Source organism: Aquarana catesbeiana, linkage group LG03, assembly GCF_042186555.1.
Source record: "Aquarana catesbeiana isolate 2022-GZ linkage group LG03, ASM4218655v1, whole genome shotgun sequence".
NCBI lineage: Eukaryota > Metazoa > Chordata > Amphibia > Anura > Ranidae > Aquarana > Aquarana catesbeiana.
The window spans coordinates 144,296,657-144,321,344 of NC_133326.1; the positions used below are offsets into that span (position 1 = coordinate 144,296,657).

Genomic DNA, 24,688 nt, shown 5'->3' on the forward strand with positions numbered 1-24,688 from the left:
CGATGTGTGTGTAAGCGATCGGTGTCCATGTGTCAGTAGTGATCTGAAGAGGACAGCCAGCACTGGAGGTGTCCCCTATCCAATGACATTCCTGGACATGGGAGATGATCCATGCAGTGGTGAATCGGCCAGACACATCGTCCGACTCGTCCAGGATGGTCGGCTGTGTCAGCTCCAGGATCTGCACACACACGTGTCTCTATTCAGTGAGATCCCCAGGAAACACTTTGGGAAATCCGGGGATACATTGTTACACTATGCTGCCAGACATGGACACCTACCTATAGTGACTTACCTGCTGGAGGTTGTGGCTATGGATGTGGAGGGAATGAACAATGACTACAAGAGAGCCCTGCATGAGGCGGCATCGATGGGGCACAGAGACTGCCTGCTATACCTGCTGGGGGAGGGGGCACAGGTGGACTGTCTGAAGAAGGCTGACTGGTAAGAGATCCGCCAATACACATACAGTCTCATTACAACCAATACTATGGGGGGGGTTCTCATTGCACAAAGCAAGGTCCATAAGGACATGGATGAGCAAGTTTGGGGTGGAGGAACTTGACTGGCCTGCACAGAATCCTGAGCTCAACCCGATAGAACACCTTTTGGGATGAGTTAGAGTGGAGACTGTGAGCCAGGCCTTCTCGTCCACTTCAGTACCTGACCTCACAAATGGGCTTCTGGAAGAATGGTCAAACATTCCCATAGACACACTCCTAAACCTTGTGGACAGCCTTCCTAGAAGAGTTTAAACTGTTATAGCTGCAAAGGGTGGGCCAACTCAATATTGAACCCTACGGACTAAGACTGGGATGCTATTAAAGTTCATGTAAAGGCAGGTGTCCCAATACTTTTGGTAATATAGTGTATCTTCTATATTAGTGAGACACAACTCTGGAGGAACAAGGATAGGAGGCACATCAGACAACAGCATTGTCAGTCTGGAGGAGGGGAGTGTTAAATGAATAGATTTAGACCCACTTATAAATCAAAGCCAAACTTCAGCTCACAGCTTTTATAAAGAGGTTTTTTTTTTTTTTTTTTCCTTTTGGGATAAAAGTTTTGCATGAAGTGAAGTGGTTTGTCTTATCCATGTAAACTGATACATTCTGCTGGAGAGTTTGCGCTGTGAAAAATAGGACTGGCTGGATCACCAGATCAAAGTAGAAGACATCCTAAAAAAAGGAAACGAATGCAGCGATCATGTCTAAGAATTGGTAAGCTGCAATATATAAATATTTCCTTTTGGATTTAAATAAACTGAGCTCTGGGTATGATGATCTTTATTGCACACTTGGTGCAGCTTGACACAATGAGCTCCATTCACTAAAGCAGACCGCATGCGATATTTAGGTGTCCAGACACATTTTTCAGAGATCTCACATGGGATCCTAAAACTGTCAATTCACTATACTATTTTGCAGCATTTGCCTCAAAACGCTCAGTAAATACTGCATGGAAAGGCATTAAAGTCAATTCACAGAAGTACATGCGGTATTTAAGTAGTGGTCCAGGTATGCAGTATTTAAAGTGTTTGTTATCCTAAAAAAAAAAAAAAAAAAGGATCCTGTTCCTTTAACCACTTGCAGACCAGCCACTGTCATTATACTGTGGCAGGTTGGCACGATCCCACAAACAGTCGTAGCCATACGTCGGTCCCTTTAACTGCTTCCCGACCGCCGGCCGTCAATTGACGGCCAGGCGGCGCAGCTCTCGTTGCGGGCGGACGTCATATGACGTCCTCGCTTTCCTAGGCCACCCGGGGGCGCGCGCCCGCCGTGTCACTAGGCACCCGGAGCGCGTGCCCGGCGGCCGCGATGTCCGCCGGGCACCCGCGATTACCGGTAACACAGCAGGACCATGGATCTGTGTGTGTAAACACAGATCCACGGTCCTGTCAGAGGAGAGGAGACCGATGGTGTGTTCCCAGTACAGCGGAACACCGATCGGTCTCCTCCCCTAGTGAGTCCCCGCCCCCTACAGTTAGAATCACTCCCCTAGCAACACAGTTAACCCCTCGATCACCACCTAGTGTTAACCCCTTCACTGCCTGTCACATTTATACAGTAATCAATGCATTTTTATAGCACGGATCGCTGTATAAATGTGAATGGTCCCAAGTATGTGTCAAAAGTGTCCGATGTGTCCGCCGCAATATCGCAGTCACGATAAAAATCGCAGATCGCCGCCATTACCAGTAAAAAAATTAAAAAAAAATAAAAATGTTATAAAACTATCCCCTATTTTGTAGACGCTATAACTTTTGCGCAAACCAATCTATATATGCTTATTGCGATTTTTTTTTTTTTTTTTTTTTTTTTTTTTTTTTTTTTTTTTTTTTACCAAAAATATGTACAAGAATACATATCGGCCTAAACTGAGAAAAAATTTGTTTTAAAGAAAAAAAAATTGGATATTTATTATCGCAAAAGGTCAAAATTATTGTGTTTTTTTTTTTAAACTTGTCACTCTTCTTTTGTTTATAGCGCAAAAAATAAAAACCGCAGAGGTGATCAAATACTACTAAAAGAAAGCTCTATTTGTGGGGAAAAAACTTTAACAATTTCATTTGGGTACAGTGTTGTATGACCGCGCAATTGTCATTCAAAGTGCGACAGCGCTGAAAGCTGAAAAATGGCTTGGGCAGGAAGGGGGCGAAAATGCCCTGTATTGAGGTGGTTAAGCGGGATAGCAGGCGCGCACGCCCTCTGCACAGTGGGGGTGACGATGCTCGTGACCGCCGGCCATGAGCGATTGTGGGCACGAGAGCCAGAACAGGGACGTGTGTGTGTGTGAGGAGAGGAGAGATTGTGATTTCCTACGAGCTGGGAACTATGATCTCTCATCTCCTTTAATCAGTCGGTCTCATCCCCAACAGTTAGAACACACACGGGGAACACAGTTAACCCCTTGATCGCCCCCTAGTGTTAACCCTTTTCCTGCCAGCGACATTTATACAGTAATCAGTGCATTTTTATAGCACTGATTGCTGTATAATTGTCAATCGACCCAAAATATATATATATCATTTTTTTTTTTTATTACCAAAAATATGATAAAAGAATAGAAGAATACATATCGGCCTAAACTGAAGAAAAAATTATCATGGCTGCTGAGCCCTGACAACGTGGTCAGTTTACTTGCCTCCGTCATCCGCAGCTTTCCAGTGTCTCCCTCTGTTCTCCCCCCTCTCCTTGCCTGTCAGCTATCACTAGTGCTGCTCTGCTCCTCTCCCCGCTGCTACAAAACAATGTTATGTTGATACAATCCCCTCTGTTCGATAAGACCATGTGTCCTAGTGTCTGTGCTTTTAAAAAAAAAAAAAAAAAACACATTTGCTACCTGATTTCACAGCGTCCCCCGGCGCTCAGGTGACTCTTCGGTTCTCTCCTCCCCGGCTGACGCCAGCGGGAGTTCTCGGCCGTGCCCGCTGGAGCTGTCAGCCCGGGATAGGAGAGAGCCGAGGAGTCGCGTGAGCGCCGGGGGACGCTGTGAAAGCACAGACACATGTTGATATCTAACAATGGGGATTGTATAAATATAACCTAGTGGCTTAAAGTGGTTGTAAACCCATTACAACCACTTTAACCTACAGGTAAGCCTAGATTAAGGTTTACCTGTAGGTGCAAGAAATATCTCCCAAACCTAAAAGGTTTAGGAGATATTTGCAGAAATAGCGGTACTGATGTCTACAGCGCATGCGCCGTAGACATAGGGCGCAGGCGCACTGAGCGTGCTGTTTCTAACAGCAATCGTGCCGTTAGTGGTGGCACCAGCGCGCATGTGTGGGAGTGACATCGCGGCTCCGGCCAGTCACAGCGCCGGAGCCGTGGTACCCAGAAGTCACTCCGGGATGGCGTCAGAGCAGGACGCGAACGAGGGCCGATGCGGGGGCTTCGATCTCAGGTAAGTAATTCATAAAGAGCTAGTATGCTATGCATACTAGCTCATTATGCCTTTGTCTTGCAGGGTGTATTTTTTTTTTTTTTTTTTTTGAGGCTTTTACTCTTTAACCTCCCTGGCGGTATGATTATTTCGGATTTTAGGTGCTGAAAGCGGTACCATTATTTTGCATGGAAATTTGGCGTTTTATATTGTAGGTCTGTAAATCTTAACAATAACACACTTAAATCTGTCCAAACCAGAGTCTAGTAGATATCCCGGGTATGATAAAGTTTGAAACACAAAAACATAAATTATAATATAATAAATAAAAATAAATAATTAAAAAAAAAAAAAAATAGTAATAAAATAAATTTCCCCACAATTCACTATCGCTCAATTCTGCAAGTGTTCTAATTTATTATCGCTGTTTTCTAGCTGGTCTAAAGCCACTTTTGACGTAAAGGGACACTTTTTGGTTGCTATGGACAATCTCCAGTTTCCAGGCAGAAAGAACAGTGTATATCATGTAAAACTGCATGCAGTGCATGGGCCAAAGCACTGGGGACAAAAGGGATGTGAAATCATTTCATACAGTACTGTAATCTGTAAGATTACAGTACTGTATGTGTTATGATTTTGACAGTTTTTTGAATTTGCCGCCAGGCTCCGCCCCCGTGCGTCGCGCCGCTCGCAGGGAACGGAGCCTGGCACGGAGAGGCTTCGGAGGAGGACGGAGCCCTCGGACACTGCGGGGGACATCGCAGGATCCCGGGGACAAGGTAAGTAACGCCGCCCCAGGATCCTGCAATGCGATCCCAAGTGTGGCTCGGGGTTACCGCTAATGGTACTGAATTTTAACCCCGAGCCACACTCGGGAAAACCGCCAGGGAGGTTAACCTCCCTGGCGGTATGATTATTTCGGATTTTAGGTGCTGAAAGCGGTACAATTATTTTGCTTGGAAATTTGGCGTTTTATATTGTAGGTCTGTAAATCTTAACAATAACACACTTAAATCTGTCCAAACCAGAGTCTAGTAGATATCCCGGGTATGATAAAGTTTGAAACACAAAAACATAAATTATAATATAATAAATAAAAATAAATAATTAAAAAAAAAAAAAAAATAGTAATAAAATAAATTTCCCCACAATTCACTATCGCTCAATTCTGCAAGTGTTCTAATTTACTATCGCTGTTTTCTAGCTGGTCTAAAGCCACTTTTGACGTAAAGGGACACTTTTTGGTTGCTATGGACAATCTCCAGTTTCCAGGCAGAAAGAACAGTATATATAATATAAAACTGCATGCAGGGCATGGGCCAAAGCACTGGGGACAAAAGGGATGTGAAATCATTTCATACAGTACTGTAATCTGTAAGATTACAGTACTGTATGTGTTATGATTTTTACTTTTTTTTTAATTTGCCGCCAGGCTCCGCCCCCGTGCGTCGCGCCGCTCGCAGGGAACGGAGCCTGGCACGGAGAGGCTTCGGAGGAGGACGGAGTCCTCGGACACTGCGGGTGACATCGCAGGATCCCGGGGACAAGGTAAGTAAAGCCGCCCCAGGATCCTGCAATGCGATCCCGAGTGTGGCTCGGGGTTACCGCTAATGGTACTGAATTTTAACCCCGAGCCACACTCGGGAATACCGCCAGGGAGGTTAACAACTACTTTAGGGAATGTAAAAGTATAATAGCCAATTTTGAGTAGTCTCTACCTTTTTGGATCAGTTCTCTCAATAGTAATGCATACAAACCTAAATCTGGAAATCATTGGTGGTCGATTTCCTTAAAGTATAACTCTATCCAAAACTTTTTTAGTTTTGGATAGAATGGAGGTGGATTAGAACGCCTGCAGGTTTTTATTGGTGTTAGTGCCCCCTTAGTCCTCTCTTACTCTATCCAAAATGAATATAAAAAATCAAGTTGTGCCTATATTTATTATATTCTTTAAGGCAAATAGATTGCAATTTACAAGTTGCACAACATTTTTGCTTGCACATGATTGGATGATGGAAGTCAGCAGACCTCCCCCTTATTTACTAAGCTCTGGAGCAACTTCACTTGCAAAGTGCTCAGTCTATGTGCCTTTAGTAAATCCACCCCATTACATGTAGTAAAATCTATCTACTGTGTGTTGTACTGATATTTCCCTCCTTTTTTTTTTCCTAGAGACTTTTTTTGTGTATATACAAGCATAGCAGTGGCGGCTGGTGCTCAAAATAATTTTTTTTTGGGGGGGGGGGGGCGCATTTTGAGAATGTCATCAAAGGCTGCCACTGTGCCCTCACTGTGCACTCTATGCGCCCCAAGCCCACCCTTTTTTGAAGCCTATTAGAGCCTCTGGCTCTAATCAGGTGCTGCAAAAAAAAGATACATCCCCTCCCGCCCCCGCCATAGGAATCCATGCGTCCGGTGGCCTGAAAGGGGCCGGGCGCATAGATGTGGGGGCGGCAGCAGGTATAGGGGGGCCAGCGCCCATGCACCCACAAGGCACAGGCCGCCACTGAAGCATAGCCATCATTTGCTGCAAAAAACCTCCCAATCACTCCAAACATAATACAATGTACATGCATATCACAATGGTCGAATTCCTTGTTAGAACATATGTCATATGTAGTAGAGGTCGACCGATATATCGGCTGATATTTGGCATTTTTTACTTAATCGGCATCAGCCGATTGTGCTGATAAAAAAGGCCGATTGTAACTTCAGCCATGACTTGCAAATGACTTCTGTAATAGAGTCAATGCAAGTTGCCTGAAAGTTATCTTCTCTCCTCCTCTGGGTAGCCTGCCAAGTCTGATAAGAAGATACATTTGTATCTCTTCAAGTTCTTTTTTATCAATAGACTGAACTCCGTGTAGGAATTCTCAGTTTAACCATTTAAAGACTAAATCTTTTCTGACACTTGTTGCTTACAGGTAAAAATCCTGTATTTTCTGCTAGAAAATCACTTAGAACCCCCAAACATTATATATATTTTTTTTTAGCAGAGACCCTAGGGAATAAAATAGCGGTTGTTGCAATATTTTATGTCACGCGGTATTTACGCAGCGGTCTTTCAAACGCAATTTAAAAAAAAAAAAAAAATACAGTAATGAATTAAAAAAAAAAACTAAGCAGTAAAGTTAGCCCATTTTTTTTTCGTCCAAAAGTTTTGATTACCTGTTTTTGTGTATTTAAGATAGGTTTTTTTTTTTTTTTTTTTTCTAAATTATACATACAAGTGAACTGATTGGAGGTTTGTTTTGTTTAATGTTTAAATGTAAAAAATTTTCTGTATCACTGAAGGTTGCTTTCACACTGGAGCGGGCATGCGTTGATGGTAAAACGCTGCTAGTTTTAGTGGCGCTTTACCGTCATTTTAGAGGCACTATTCGGCTGCTAGCGGGGCGCTTATAACCCAGCTAGCGGCCGAGGAAGGGGTTAAATGCACCCCTGAAGCGCCGCTGCCAAAACGCTTTGCAGGCGCTTCGGCAGCGGTGCGCATTCATTTCAATGGGCAGGAGTGGTGGTATACACCGCTCCAAAGATGCCGTTTGCAGGACTTTTTTTTACATCCTGCCAGCGCATCGCCTCAGTGTGAAAGCACTCAGGATATCACACTGAGACTGCAGGGGAGCCGTTTTACAGGCACTTTACAGGCGCTCTTTTTAGCCCAAAAGCGCCTGAAAAACGCCCGAGTGTGAAAGGGGTCTAACTGTTAGATTTTATGAGATGAAGGGAAAAAAAAAAAAAAAAATCGGCCAAATATATCGGCCCAAAAAAAATCGGCATCACATATCAGAATCGGCCACCGCGATTTCTAAATATCGGCATCGGCATCGGCATCGGCCAGAGAAAAACCCATATCGGTCGACCTCTAATATGTAGTGGGGATACTTTACTTTTTCACAATTCTTTTTAGCGGTATCTTCCCACTGACATCATTGACCTTTTTAGCTATCAATAATGGGTAACAATTCCCAGTGACCACAAGTGTAAGGAGCATTCTTCCCACTGACCATCACACTAATGTATCACGAGCTTAGATATAGGAATTTTTAGTAGAGGTTTCCTCAGACTGGAAAGTTATTTTAAGTGTTCCTCTGTGTTGAGAAAGGCTGTATGAAAGTGTAACTAAAGGCAAAACTGTCTCTTTAATTTTGGATAGAGTAATGGAAGGTTAGAACTCCTGTCAGTTTTTTTTTTTTTTGGCAATCTGTGTCTTATTGGGGAGATTTCACTTCCTGTCCCATAGCCAAAAGAGGAAGCGAGAGGAAATTCCTGCAAAAGGAGGGAATTCTTTGGGGTCCCTCAGGTCACCAGAACTAGTGGCTTCATTGGAAAATTTCCCCTCTATTACTTTTCTGGGGACAATCCAAAATGTGTGATTTTCTTTAAATTTCAGTTTCAATGATGATGGCAAACAGGACAAATAGAGAGGGTAAATCTCTGTGCTGCAGCAGCCCCCCAGAGCCCGCTTTTTCTTACCTGAACCCGGTCGTTCCAGCGACTGGGACAAGCACAGCAGCTCCAGCGTCTTGGGTCCTCATTGGATAGATTGATAGCAGCAGGAGCCATTGGGCATTGTGGGCGGGGGCTGAGTCCTGATGTCTGTGTCAATGGACACAGCAGCAGGACTCGGGGGCGTGCCCCCCATGGAAAGCGTCTCTCTGTGGGGGCACTCGACGAAGAGGAGGGGCCAGGAGCGCCGCCGGCGGACCCCAGGAGAGGAGGATTGGGGCCGCTCTGTGTAAAACCCTTACACAGAGCAGGTAAGTATAACATGTTTGTTATTTAAAAAAAAAAACAAAAAATAAACCTTAATTACTTTAACAGGGCACAAACCACACTAAAAACCTAATAGGTGTTCTAATCCTGCTCTATCCAAAACTAAAAAAAAATAATTTCCTTTGATTATACTTTAAGTACATACAAAAGATCTTTATAAATGTAAAATATTGAATGAAAATAGTATCAAAAATTACCCTTCTTCCACCAATAAAAAAAGACCACGTTGTAGAAGAACGCTATTTATATGTGTGTGTAATTTTTGATACAGTTTTTCTTTCAATATTTGACATTTATAAAGATATCTTGTATTTATTTAATTGAACTTAGTTGTTTTTGATACTCCATGTTTGTCCTGTGAAAGCAGCTTCCCTTTGACTGGTATTTTAGCCACCTTTTTTCTTAGGCTTCATTCACACCTGAGCATAGTGCAGCGACAGCTGCTGCAGCGCATTTTTTAATTTTTTTTTTTTTTTTTTTTTTTTTTTTTTTTTTTCTTCTTTTGTGGTTTTTAGTGGAGTGTTTTTTGGAGCAGCACCCAGCACCATTCATTTGAATGGGCCTCCCTCCGCTTCAAAAAAACGCTCCAAAGAAGCTCATGTACCAAATCTTGGCACAGAGCCAGGAGCATTTGGCGTTGTGATTTTTGCCATGATTTTAACATGTTTTGTTGTTCGATATTTGTGGTCACGCCATGTTTGGGGTGCCATTAAGAAATAATGGCTTCGCAAACATGTCCTGCATTTTGCTGTGATTCTGGAATTTGTGGGCAGAATCACGGCGATACCGCCAGCGATTCAAATCGCCTAGGTGTGAACGGCGTTTAAGTGAGTCGGCATGTTTAAACCATTTTACCTCTTCGTTAACAAAAACTGACAGGGATTTTAAGTCTTCTCCACTGTATCCATCCCGCTGGATATGGCATGAGATAAAATACCTAATAGTTTCAAGAGATAAATACCACATGCAGTATTTTGTAATATGACAAAGTGTGGAAATTTCAAGGGGTGTGAATACTTTTTCAAAGCACTGTACAGTGAGGGGAAAAAAGTATTTGATCTCCTGCCGATTTTGAACGTTTGCTCATTGACTAAGAAATGATCAGTCTATAATTTTAATGGTAGGTGTATTTTAATAGTGAGAGACAGAATAACAACAAAAATATCCAAAAAAAAAAACACATTTCAAAACTGTTATAAATTGATTTGCATTTCTAATGAGTGAAATAAGTATTTGATCCCCTATTAATCAGCAAGTTTTCTGGCTCCCAGGTGTCTTCTATACAGGTAATGAGCTTAGATTAGGAGCACTCTGTAAGGCTCGGTTCACATAGGGGCGACTTGTCAGGCGACCTAGTCGCCTGACAAGTCGCCTCCCGTTCTGTACTATGGAACCGTTCTAATAGGAGCGACGCAAGTCGCTCCGACTTAGAAAAAGGTTCCTGTACTACTTTGGGGGCGACTTGGGGCGACTTGCATAGACTTCTATACAGAAGTCGTTTTGCAAGTCGCCTCAGAAGTCGTTTGCAGGTCGCCTCGCTGAGGCGACCTGCAAGTCGTGCCGCCCCTGTGTGAACCGGCACTAAGGCTCCATTCACACTAATGCTTTTTTTGATGCATTTTGCAGAAATGCATGGGAATTTTTTAACATGGGTTCCTATGGAACATATTCACATCAATGCATTTTTGTGCCTCTGCGTTTTTGGAAAGGGTCAGGGACTTTTTTCATGCAAAATGCAGCGTTTTGCATGTAATAGAATTCAATGGACCCGCATCCAAAAACGCAAGTACCGCGTTTTTGCTGCGTTTTTTTTTTTTTTTTTTTTTTTTTTTAACACTGTATACAGTATTTAAAAAACACTGTAGAAAAAAAAGTGGCAAAAACGCATGTTCAAAAACGCAGCAAGCACCGCAAAAAACACTGCGGAAACGCTCAAAAGCAACATGCATAGATGTGAATCGAGCCTAATCTCAGATTGTTAACTGTATGTATAAGACACCTGTCCACAGAAGCAATCGGATTCCAATTTCTCCACCGTGGCCAATACCAAAGAGCTAGATTGTAGACCTATACAAGTCTGGAATGGGCTACAAGACCATTGTCAAGCAGCTTGGTGAGGGGGTGACAACAGTTGTTGCGTTTATTTGCAAATGGATGAAACACAAAATTACTGTCAATCTCCCTTGGTCAGGGGCTCCATGCAAGATCTCATGATCATTGAAACTCCACGAGGTGAGAACGATGAGGAATCAGCCCAGCACTACATGGGAGAATCTTGTCATTGATCTCAAGGCAGCTGGGACCATAGTCGCCAAGAAAACAATTGGTAACAAACTACGTCGTGAAGGACTGCAGCGCCCGCAAGGTCCCCCTGCTCAGGAACGCACATGTACAGGCCCGTCTGAAGTTTGCTAATGAACATCTGAATGATTCAGAGGAGAACTGGGTGAAAAATGTTGTGGTCAGAAGAGACCAAAATCACGCTCTTTGGCATCAACTCACCGTGTTTAGAGGAGGAGGAATGCTGCCTAGGAAGACCCCAAGAACACCATCCCCACTCTCAAACATGGAGGTGGAAACATTGGGCTTTCTGCTAAGGAGACTGGACAACTTCACTACATCAAAGGGACGATGGGCAGGCCATGTACCTTCAAATCTTGGGAGAGGACCTTCTTCCCTCAGTCAGGGCATTAAAAATGGGTCATGGATGGGTATTCCAGCATGACAATGACCCAAAAGACACGGCCAAGGCAACAAAGAAGTAGCTCAAGAAGAAGTACATTAAGGTCCTGGAGTGACCTAGCCAGTCTCCGGACCTTTTTTTTTTTTTTTTTTTTTTTTTTTTACAAAGGTAGTCTCCAGACCTTAGTCCCATAGAAAACATGTGGAGGGAGCTGAAGGTTCGAGTTACCAAACGTCAGCCTTGAAACCTTATTGACTTGGAGAGGATGGGGAAAGAGGAGTGGGGCAAAATCCCTCCTGAGATGTGTGCAAATCTGGTGGCCAACTACAAGAAAACGTCTGACCTCTGTGATTGCCCACAAGAGTTTTGCAACCAAGTACAAAGTCATGTTTTGTGAAGGGGTCAAATACTTATTTCACTCAAATGCGTTTTTCTGGATATTTTTGTTCTTATTATCTCACTGTTAAAATAAACCTACCATTAAAAATATAGACCGAACATTTCTTTGTCAGTGGGCACCTGTACAAAATCAGCAAGGGATCAAATACTTTTTTTCCCCTCACTGTATATTTAATGCATTGTTTAGGTTTATCCTCGTATTAAATTGTTTTGGTAGATCTAAAGGAGATTGTATCGAGATTATACAATCGGAGGGATCAGTGGGGAAGCTGGCACTACTACAGTAAGCTGAGCAGCTGCCACATTGCACAGATCACAGGGGTGCTCACCTGGCACCTCTGCCATTTAGAGAACACCCCCCTGTGATCAGTGTGCAGTGGGGCTGTGTGCAGAGATGAATGAACTCCTCTGCATGCATTTGAGTTACATTATCCTGCGCTGGCCAATCAAAAAGGCTGAAGTCCTGGGCAGCCAGAAAAAGCCAGGGAGAAGATGTTGGTGAGAAACCTTAGGGGCTTCAAATCATTAGGTGGGAGGGCAGTTTTTGTGGCTTTAGTTCTGCTTTAAGTCCTGTAGTGTGTTGACATGACGCTGAGCCAGGAAAACAGAAAATTGTTTTCATACACTTATTTTAATTTCCCTTTCCTGGCTCTGCCTCGTAATCGGCACTAAACCGATCCTATTTCGTGCCGGGTTTAGTTGTGGGACACCTGCTAGTGGAGGCTCCATCGATTTTATAAATCTAGATATGGGTTGTCCTATAGGGGTTGAGGGATGGAGATGACCCATTGCGTGCTGACATGGGACAAAGCCAGGAAAGGAAAATGACAGTATGGTTACCTTCACATCATGCAGGTGAGATGGAGCGCACATGTTTCTGTGCATTATGTGTAGAGCAGTTTATTCATTTCAATGGGCTGACCTATACATAAGAAATGCACAAAAGAAGACGCTGACTCGCTTACAAAATCGCATCACACCGATAACAGTGCTGCAGAAAACAGATGTGTTGGGCTGCCATTAACAATTAATGGCACTGCCGCATGTCTGCACATGCACATTTCTGTGCATGTTGGGAATACATGCAATTTTGCATGTGTTCCTGACACATACTAAGTGTGAACATAGCCTAAGTATATGAAAACTATTTTTACTTATTTTGGCGATTTCTGTCTTCCAGTTACCTACTGCCCTAGGGCTAGGGTTGCCACCTTTTCTTTACGCCAAACCCGAACACTTTAGCCGCACACAGAAAAAAATGTTTTTTAAGGAGGAACGATATGGAAACTGGTGTAAAGGGGAACTCTGATGTAAGGGGGTTTCTGTTTACCAAACCTCCCACTTACATCAGAGTTCCCACAATATTGTGTCCGGGTTCAAATCTGGACACACGATTCAAAATCCAGACTGTCCGGACGGGTGTCAGCCCTACATAGGGCCCTTTCCTTGAAATGATTCTGATACATATAATTATGGCTACTGTGATGTTCATTTGATTAACTGCATCTTGACAATACAATATCATTTGAATTCAGGACACCTCTGATGATGGCTTGTACCAGGAAAAACCTAGATATTATCAAGGATCTGGTTGAACACAAAGCCAACCCCATGCTGAAAAATAAGGACGGCTGGAACTGTTTTCATATTGCAGCAAGGGAAGGAGACCCAGCGATTATTGAATATCTGCTTGATGCGTTTCCTGATATCTGGCACACCGAGAGCAAGATAAAGAGAACACCACTTCACACAGCAGGTACTGACCTCACTTTACAGTGCTCTATTTAACGTACTGCAGCCTTTTCCTATTACACAAATATTTCAAAACAGGCCAGTAGCTCTATTTTTAGCCATGTTGGTTTGAGGACTGCAGTGCCTTGAAAAAGTATTCATACCCCCTGAAATTTTCCACATTTTGTCATGTTACAACCAAAAACGTAAATGTATTTTATTGGGATTTTATGTGATAGACCAACACAAAGTGGCACATAATTGTGAAGTGGAAGGAAAATGATTAAATGGTTTTCAACATTTTTTACAAATAAATATCTAAAAAGTGTGGCGTGCTTTTGTATTCAGCCTCCTTTACTCTGATACTCCTAACTAAAATCCAGTGGAATCAATTGTCTTCAGAAGTCACCTAATTTAGAAAAAAGAGGCCTCCTGTGTGTAATTTAATCTCTGTATAAATACAGCTGTTCTGTGAAGCCCTCAGTTTTTTTTTTTTTTTTTTTTTTTTTTTTTTTTTTTTTAGAGCAAGAACAAACTGCATTATGATGGCCAAGGAATGCACCAGACAGGTCAGGGATAAAGTTGTAGAGAAGTTTAAAGCAGGGTTAGGTTAAAAAAAAAAAAAAAAATTCCCAAGCTTTCAACAATTCACGGCAGCACAGTGGTGTAGTGGTTTGGCAGCACAGTGGTGTAGTAGTTAGCACTCTGACATCGCAGCAATAGGGTCACTGGTTTGAATACCAACCACGACACTACCTGCCTGGAGTTTGCATGTTCTCCCTGTGCCTGCGTGGGTTTCCTCCGGGTACTCCGGTTTCCTCCCACACTCCAAGACATACTGTTAAGTTTATTGGCTTCTGTCCAAAAAAAAAAAAATGGCCCTGGTGTATGGGTGTGAGTTGGGGAACTTGGATTGCAGACCCCTTGGGGGTGGGTACCAGTGTGTGTGGAGCACTGCGTAGATTGATGGCACAACATTAAATATATATAAAAAATATAATAATATCGTGGATGGGCATCTTGATGGGACGCAATGTGCGGGGATGGGGACAGTTGTGGGTGCTCACTCAGGTTGAACTGGATGGACTTGTGTCTTTATTCAACCTTACTCACTATGTAACTATGTATTCAATCCATCATCCGAAAATGGAAAGAGAATGGCACAACTGCAAACTTACCAAGACATGGCCATCCACCTAAACTGACAGGCCGGGCAAGGAGAGCATTTAATCAGAGAAGCAGCCAAGAGGCCCATGCTAACTCTGGAGGAGCTGCAGAGGTCCACAGCTCAGGTGGGAGAATCTGTCCACAGGACAACTATTAATCGTGCTCTCCACAAATCTGGTCTTTATGGAAAAGTGGCAAAAAGAAAGCCATTGTTAAAAGAAAGTATATGGAAAAAACAATACAGCGCTGCGTATGGTGTAGGTAAAACAGCAGCCAACACAACTATAGACCCAAGTAGTAAGTGTAAATGTGAAAGTGTAGCGCTATAAAACCAAAACAAACTGAAAAATGAAAAATTCAGTGTCTTAAACCTGAATTATAAAAGATTATATATATATATATATATATATATATATATATATATATATATATATATATACATACATACATACATACATACATTATGGAATGATCATATCTTAGTGCAAAAATATACTGTGCAAATTATACAATACATTGAATATGTGCAGAACTGGTGAAACAGTGTTGAGAGAAGAAATCACCAAAGTATCCAACTAAAAATATAGATATACAGGCAGCAGTCCAAGCACAAATCGGTAAGAACCAATATATATTATAGTCCAAAAAAAAACACATATAAATAAAGCCACAGGAATCTGTATAGATGTTAGAGACCATCAACGTTGCAGGAAAGTTAGGAATGGTGAAGAAGCCACTTAGGGGGCTTACCAGATGTTGTTGACTTGGGGAGACTTATGCCATCCAAGTCACAAAGGCTTTGCGACCAACTGGTCAAAAGGGTACATCTCCTTAACCACTTGACGACCGCCGCGCGACTTTATACGTCCTCAGAGCGGCACGGGCAGGCAAAAGGGCGTGTATTTACGTCCTTGCCTTCCCCCGGTGACAGTGGCGGTCGCCTTTTGGTCTGGGAGCGACGAGAGATGAGGGGCAGGCCATCCGATCGTGGCCCCCCCTCGCGATCACTCCCAGCCAATGAGAATCCTCCCCTGCCTGTGTGTAGTACACACAGGCAGGGGATGTGATGTCATCTCTCCTCGGTTCGGCAGTTTCCGTTCCGGCGCCGAGGACAGAAGACATCAATGTGAGTGCACAAACACACACACACACACACACACACACACACACACACACAGTAGAACATGCCAGGCACACATTACACCCCCGATTTACCCCCCCCCCCCGATCGCCCCCCAATCACCCCCTAATCACCCCCCCCCCCCCCCATGTCACACTGACACCAAGCAGTTTTTTTTTTTTTTCTAATTACTGATTGGTGTCAGTTTGTGACAGTTAGTGTGTTAGGGCAGTGAGTATTAGCCCCATTTAGGTCTAGGGTACCCCCCTAACACCCCCTAATAAAGTTTTAACCCCTTGATCACCCCCCCGTCGCCAGTGTCGCTAAGCAATCATTTTTCTGATAGTTGTATTAGTGTCACTGGTGACGCTAGTTAGGGACGTAAATATTTAGGTTCGCCGTCAGCGTTTTATAGCGACAGGGACTCCCATATACTATCTTATAAATGTTTTAACCCCTTGATTGCCCCCTAGTTAAACCATTCACCACTGATCACCGTATAACTGTTACGGGTGACGCTGGTTAGTTCGTTTATTTTTTATAGTGTCAGGGCACCCGCCGTTTATTACCGAATAAAGGTTTAGCCCCCTGATCGCCCGGCGGTGATATGCGTCGCCCCAGGCAGCGTCAGATTAGCGCCAGTACCGCTAACACCCACGCACGCAGCATACGCCTCCCTTAGTGGTATAGTATCTGTACGGATCAATATCTGATCCGATCAGATCTATACTAGCGTCCCTAGCAGTTTAGGGTTCCCAAAAACGCAGTGTTAGCGGGATCAGCCGAGATACCTGCTAGCACCTGCGTTTTGCCCCTCCGCCCAGCCCAACCCACCCAAGTGCAGTATCGATCGATCGATCACTGACACTTACAAAATACTAAACACATAACTGCAGCATTCGCAGAGTCAGGCCTGATCCCTGCGATCGCTAACAGTTTTTTTGGTAGCGTTTTGGTGAACTGGCAAGCACCAGCCCCAGGCAGCGTCAGGTTAGCGCCAGTACCGCTAACACCCACGCACGCAGCATACGCCTCCCTTAGTGGTATAGTATCTGAACGGACCAATATCTGATCCGATCAGATCTATACTAGCGTCCCCAGCAGTTTAGGGTTCCCAAAAACGCAGTGTTAGTGGGATCAGCCCAGATACCTGCTAACACCTGCATTTTGCCCCATCCGCCCGGCCCTGCCCAGCCCACCCAAGTGCAGTATCGATCGATCACTGTCACTTACAAAACACTAAACGCATAACTGCAGCGTTCGCAGAGTCAGGCCTGATCCCTGCGATCGCTAACAGTTTTTTGGGTAGAGTTTTGGTGAACTGGCAAGCACCAGTGGCCTAGTACACCCCGGTCGTAGTCAAACCAGCACTGCAGTAACACTTGGTGACGTGGTGAGTCCCATAAGTGCAGTTCAAGCTGGTGAGGTGGCAAACACGCGTAGTGTCCCACTGCCACCAAGAAGAAGACAAACACAGGCCCGTCGTGCCCATAATGCCTTCCTGCTGCATTCGCCAATCCTAGTTGGGAACCCACCACTTCTGCAGCGCCCGTAATTCCCCCATTCACATCCCCAACCAAATGCAGTCGGCTGCATGAGAGGCATTTTTTTTATGTCCTCCCAAATACCCCTACCCAACGAACCCCTCCAAAAAAAGATGTCGTGTCTGCAGCAAGCACGGATATAGGCGTGACACCCGCTATTATTGTCCCTCCTGTCCTGACAATCCTGGTCTTTGCATTGGTGAATGTTTTGAATGCTACCATTCACTAGTTGAGTATTAGCGTAGGGTACAGCATTGCACAGACTAGGACACTTTCACAGGGTCTCCCAAGATGCCATCGCATTTTGAGAGACCCGAACCTGGAACCGGTTACAGTTATAAAAGTTAGTTACAAAAAAAAGTGTAAAAAAATAAAAATATATGAAATAAAAATATATGAAATAAAAAAAAATAGTTGTCGTTTTATTGTTCTCTCTCTCTCTCTCTATTCTCGCTCTATTGTTCTGCTCTTTTTTACTGTATTCTATTCTGCAATGTTTTATTGTTTTTATGTTTTATCATGTTTGTTTTTCAGGTATGCAATTTTTTATACTTTACCGTTTACTGTGTTTTATTGTTAACCATTTTTTTGTCTTTAGGTACGCCATTCACGACTTTGAGTGGTTATACCAGAATGATGCCTGCAGGTTTAGGTATCATCTTGGTATCATTCTTTTCAGCCAGCGGTCGGCTTTCATGTAAAAGCAATCCTAGCGGCTAATTAGCCTCTACACTGCTTTTACAAGCAGTGGGAGGGAATGACCCCCCCCCCCCCACCGTCTTCCGTGTTTTTCTCTGGCTCTCCTGTCTCAACAGGGAACCTGAGAATGCAGCCGGTGATTCAGCCAGCTGATCAGAGACCAGAGTGGCTCCAAATATCTCTATGGCCTAAGAAACCGGAAGCTACAAGCATTTCATGACTTAGATTTCGCCGGATGTAAACAGCGCCATTGGGAAATTGGGAAAGCATTTTATCACACCGATCTTGGTGTGGTCAGATGCTTTGAGGGCAGAGGAGAGATCTAGGGTCTAATAGACCCCAATTTTTTCAAAAAAGAGTACCTGTCACTACCTATTGCTATCATAGGGGATATTTACATTCCCTGAGATAACAATAAAAATGATTAAAAAAAAAAAAAAAAAAAATGAAAGGAACAGTTTAAAAATAAGATAAAAAAGCAAAAAAATAATAAAGAAAAAAAAAAAAAAAAGGACCCCTGTCCCCCCCTGCTCTCACGCAAAGGCGAACGTAAGCGTCGGTCTGGCGTCAAATGTAAACAGCAATTGCACCATGCATGTGAGGTGTCACCGCGAACGTCAGATCGAGGGCAGTAATTTTAGCAGTAGACCTCCTCTGTAAATCTAAAGTGGTAACCTGTAAAGGCTTTTAAAAATGTATTTAGTTTGTCGCCACTGCACATTTTGTTCGCAATTTTAAAGCATGTCATGTTTGATATCCATGTACTTGGCCTAAGATCATCTTTTTTATCTCATCAAACATTTGGGCAATATAGTGTGTTTTAGTGCATTAAAATTTAAAAAAGTGTGTTTTTTTCCCCAAAAAATGCGTTTGAAAAATCGCTGCGCAAATACTGTGTGAAAAAAAAAAAAAAATGAAACACCCACCATTTTAATCTGTAGGGCATTTGCTTTAAAAAAAATATATAATGTTTGGGGGTTCAAAGTAATTTTCTTGCAAAAAAGAATAATTTTTTCATGTAAACAAAAAGTGTCAGAAAGGGCTTTGTCTTCAAGTGGTTAGAAGAGTGGGTGATGTGTGACATAAGCTTCTAAATGTTGTGCATAAAATGCCAGGACAGTTCAAAACCCCCCCAAATGACCCTATTTTGGAAAGTAGATACCCCAAGCTATTTGCTGAGAGTCATGTCGAGTCCATGGAACATTTTATATTGTGACACAAGTTGCAGGAAAGAGACAAATTTATTTATTTATTTATTTTTTGCACAAAGTTGTCACTAAATGATATATTGCTCAAACATGCCATGGGAATATGTGAAATTACACTCAAAATACATTCTGTTGCTTCTCCTGAGTACGGGGATACCACATGTGTGAGACTTTTTGGGAGCCTAGCCGCGTACGGGACCCGGAAAACCAAGCACTGACTTCAGGCTTTCTAAGGGCGTAAATTTTTGATTTCACTCTTCACTGCCTGTCAGTTTCGGAGGCCATGGAATGCCCAGGTGGCACAAAACCCCCCCAAATGACCCCATTTTGGAAATTAGACACCCCAAGCTATTTGCTGAGAGGTATAGTGAGTATTTAGCAGACCTCACTTTTTGTCACAAAATTTGTGAAAATTGAAAAAAAAAATTTTTTTTCTTGTCTTTCTTCATTTTCAAAAATAAATGAGAGCTGCAAAATAGCTTGGGGTGTCTACTTTCCAAAATTGGGTCATTTGGGGGGTTTTGTGCCACCTGGGCATTCCATGGCCTTCGAAACTGTGATAGGCAGTGAAGAGTGAAATCAAAAATTTACACCCTTAGAAATCCTAAAGGCGGTGATTGGTTTTCGGGGCCCCGTACGCGGCTAGGCTCCCAAAAAGTCCCACACATGTGGTATCCCCATACTCAGGAGAAGCAGCTAAATGTATTTTGGGGTGCAATTCCACATATGCCCATGGCCTGTGTGAGCAATATATCATTTAGTGACAACTTTGTGCAAAAAAAAAAAAAAATTTGTCGCATTCCCGCAACTTGTGTCAAAAAATAAAATATTCCATGGACTCAACATGCCTCTCAGCAAGCAAATAGCTTGGGGTGTCTACTTTCCAAAATGGGGTCATTTGGGGGTGTTTTGTGCCATCTTGGCATTTTATGGCCTTCAAAACTGTGATAGGTAGTGAGGAGTGAAATCAAAAATTTACGCCCTTAGAAATCCTGAAGGCGGTGATTGGTTTTCGGGGCCCCGTACGCCGCTAGGCTCCCAAAAAGTCCCACACATGTGGTATCACCATACTCAGGAGAAGCAGCTGAATGTATTTTGGGGTGCAATTCCACATATGCCCATGGCCTGTGTGAGCAATATATCATTTAGTGACAACTTTTTGTAAATTTTTTTTTTTTGTCATTATTCAATCACTTGGGACAAAAAAATAAATATTCAATGGGCTCAACATGCCTCTCAGCAATTTCCTTGGGGTGTCTACTTTCCAAAATGGGGTCATTTGGGGGGTTTTGTACTGCCCTGCCATTTTAGCACCTCAAGAAATGACATAGGCAGTCATAAACTAAAAGCTGTGTAAATTCCAGAAAATGTACCCTAGTTTGTAGACGCTATAACTTTTGCACAAACCAATAAATATACGCTTATTGACATTTTTTTTTACCAAAGACATGTGGCCGAATACATTTTGGCCTAAATGTATGACTAAAATTGAGTTTATTGGATTTTTTTTTTATAACAAAAAGTAGAAAATATCATTTTTTTTTTTTTCAAAATTTTCGGTCTTTTTCCGTTTTATAGCGCAAAAAATAAAAATGGCAGAGGTGATCAAATACCATCAAAAGAAAGCTCTATTTGTGGGAAGAAAAGGACGCAAATTTCGTTTGGGTACAGCATTGCATGACCGCGCAATTGGCAGTTAAAGCGACGCAGTGCCAAATTGGAAAAAGTCCTCTGGTCCTTAGGCAGCATAATGGTCCGGGGCTGAAGTGGTTAAACACACAATGGATCCCAGGTCAGGGCAGCAGCTTGACACCCACGGTCACCAGCAACAGCACAAAAATAGTGTTCCAATAGAGGGCCACAAACGAATGTTCACATACCATGCGAGAAATTAATGAAAAACTCCACATAGCGTGATAACGTAAACACTAATTCATTAAGAATATAGGAAACTGACTCACATATTTGTAGATCATCAAGAGCATACAGAACAAGTAGCGGTAACAATTACTGAAACTGAAAAAGGAAAAAAATCAGTGTCTTAAACCTGAAATATAAATATATATATATATATATATATATATATATATATATATAATGTGCAAAAATATACTGTGCAAATTATACAATACATTGAATATGTGCAGAGCTGGTGAAACAATGTTGAGAGAATAAATCACCAAAGTTTGTGGCCAATGAGGAGTGAGTTGCAGTAGTCGAGGCGAGAGATAACCAGGGAGTGAATCAGGAACTTTGTGGTTTCATTGGTTATATTAAGGGGATTGGTTAATTGATCACAGGTGCTTGAGGCCTATATAACTTTCTGTGGAACTCATTGTGAGCCTGCTTATCTTTGAGCTTAAAAAAACCACAGTTAGTGGAACTGGACTAAGGGGTGAGTTAAAAAACCAGAGTTGAAAACAAGAGGTTTTAACAGGGCTCAAGTACCTGTGTAGGGTGAGTACCTGAGTGTTGTCTGAGTAGTGTGCGTAGATCGTTGGGGTGTGTGTTTGCACGTTGGTCAGCGAGTACCTGTGTATTGTCCTGTTGAGTGTCAGGAAGCTAGTTGTTAGGTAATTTGGACCGGGTATAATCCCCAATCCTCATTAAATTGGTAGGTACGATGCCCAGTGGGTGTAGAGATGTGACTCGTGTACATCTTGCGGCATGTATGTGTTCCTTGATCATCCTATTGAGGGCGAATAATACTGCTGTGCAGAATGTAAGCACATTGTTTCCCTGGAAGCCCAAGTTCTGAATCTGGGGAAGCAACTGTCAGCACTGAAAAGACCCTCCATACTAAATGAGAGCCAGGAATGTAAACGGCAGAGGCCAGCCCAGAGGCGGGTGGAGACAAAGCGGTGCAGGCACTAGGAAAGAGTAGATGGGTGACAGTCAGGAAGACATCTGGTTACAAAAGATGGGGAGATGGCGAAGGTATTTAATTTATTCTTATCCTCAGTCTTCACGAGGGAATCAGGGGGCTTCAGTAAACAAAACTGCAGTGTTTTATCCTTATGACACATCACAGGAAGCGCCTCCATGGTCAACAGAGGGCAGAATTAAAATTAGACTTGGGAAACTTAACATTAATGAATCACCGGGACCAGATGGCTTGCATCCGAGGGTACCTAGGGAATTTAGTCAAGTAATTGCCAGACCATTGTTCCTAATTTTTACTGACAGTCTACTGACTGGAATGGTACCAACTGATTGGCGAAAAGCCAATGTAGTACCAATATTTAAAAAAGGCCCAAAATACATCTCTGGGAATTACAGACCAGTTAGCCTGACATCAATAGTATGCAAGCTCTTGGAGGGGGTGATAAGGGACTATATACAATATTTTAGTAATGAGAACAGTATCATTAGCAGTAATTAGCATGGATTCATGAAGAATCCTTCTTGCCAATCTGATCTATTAACCTTCTATGGGGAGGTGAGTTGCCATCTAGATAAAGGAAGGCCCGTAGACATGGTGTATCTGGATTTTGCAAAAGCATTTGACACAGTTCCCCATAAACGTTTACTGTACAAAATAAGGTCCATTGGAATGGACCATAGGGTGAGTACATGGATTGAAAACTGGCTACAAGGGGGGTACTCGGAATGGTCAGGGGTTGGTAGTGGGGTCCCCCAGGGTTCTGTGCTGGGACCAATCCTATTTATTTTGTTCATAAACGACCTGGAGGATGGGATAAACAGTTCAATCTCTGTATTTGCGGACGATAAGCAGGGCAATAACTTCTCCGCTGGATGTGGAAACCTTGCAAAAAGATCTGAACAAATTAATGGGATGGGCAACTACATGGCAAATGAGGTTTAATGTAGAAACATTTTAAATAATGCATTTGGGTGGCAAAAATATGAATGCAATCTATACACTAGGGGGAGAACCTCTGGGGGAATCTAGGATGGAAAAGGACCTGGGGGTCCTAGTATTTGATAGGCTCAGCAATGGCATGCAATGCCAAGCTGCTGCTAACAAAGCAAACAGAATATTGGCATGCATTAAAAAGGGCATCAACTCCAGAGATAATTCTTCCGCTCTACAAGACTCTGGTGCAGCCGCACCTAGAGTATGCTGTCCAGTTCTGGGCATCAGTCCTCGGGAAGGATTTTCTGGAAATGGAGCGAGTACAAAGAAGGGCAACAAAGCTATTAAAGGGTCTGGAGGATATTGGTTACGAGGAAAGATTGCGAACACTGAACTTATTTTCTCTGGAGAAGAGATGCTTGAGAGGGGATATGATTTCAATATACAAATACCATACTGGTGGTCCCACAATAGGGATAAAACTTTTTCGCGGAAGGGAGTTTAACAAGACACGTGGCCATTCATTAAATTTAGAAGAAAAGAGGTTTAACCTTAACCACTTAAGGACCGAGCCTCTTTCTGAGATTTGTTGTTTACAAGTTAAAAAACTTTGGGGGTTTTTTTTGCTAGAAAATTACTTAGAACCCCCAAACATTATACATTTTTTTTTCTAACACCCTAGAGAATAAAATGGCAGTTGTTGCAATACTTTCCGTCACACCGTATTTGCGCAGCAGTCTTACAAGCGCTTTTTTTTTTTTATCTATTGTAGAAGATAATGTTACGCCGAGTAAATTGATGCCCAACATGTCACGCTTCAAAATTGTGCCCGCTCGTGGAATGGCAACATACTTTTACCCTTAATCTCCATAGGTGATGTTTAAAAAATTCTACACGTTGCATGTTTTGAGTTACAGAGGAGGTCTAGGGCTAGAGTTATTGCTCTTGCTCTACCTATCGCGGCGATAGCTCACATGTGTAGTTTGAACACTGTTTTCATATGCGGGCGCTACTCGCGTATGCATTTGCTTCTGCACGCGAGTTCGGCAGGACGGGGCGCATTTTTTATTTTTTACACTGTTCTTTAAAAAAAAAAAAAAAAGTAAAATAAATAATAGGAAAAAAAAAATGAGATCTGAGGTCAAAAAGACCTCAGATCTCATATATACTCCCAGTATCAACTGTGGTCAAATGTGTATATGACCGAATGTTATTATTGAAACAATTTTATATCTAGTAATAAACTTATATTTTATCAATACCCTTGTGGTTGTGATTACCTCAGTGACAGAAAAACATATCTATTAAAATCCCATCACCCCATGAGAGAATGATGCTCTGTCTCATCCTTTTTCTATACAATGTAATACTGACATAATAATCACAAACATAGGTTGGACTTGTGTCTTTTTTTTTCACCCTCACCTACTACTATGTAACTATGTGGAAGAAGGTGCTCTGGTCAGATGAGACCAAAATTTTACTTTTTGTTCTAAAAGCAAAATGCAATGTGTAGCGGAAAACTAACACTGCACATCACCCTGAACACACCATCCCCACCGTAAAACATGTTGGCAGCATTATTTTGTGGAAATGCTTTTCTTCAGGGACAGGGAAGCTGTTCAGATGATGGAAAGATGGATGGAACCAAATACA

The 24,688-nt window shown here is 42.6% G+C and overlaps 1 protein-coding gene across 2 annotated transcripts in view; it reads left to right on the forward strand.

Moving 5' to 3' along the window:
- Positions 1-3: 3 nt before the first annotated feature.
- The window catches only part of ANKRD16 (ankyrin repeat domain 16), a 59,423-nt gene continuing 34,738 nt past the window's right edge, over positions 4-24,688 (forward strand). For both annotated transcript variants that reach the window (XM_073619392.1, XM_073619393.1), the window contains exons 1-2: positions 4-444; positions 13,282-13,502. In XM_073619392.1, the coding sequence (XP_073475493.1) occupies positions 83-444; positions 13,282-13,502 (583 nt within the window). In that variant the 5' untranslated portion in view covers positions 4-82. The remainder of the gene's footprint in view (positions 445-13,281; positions 13,503-24,688) is intronic.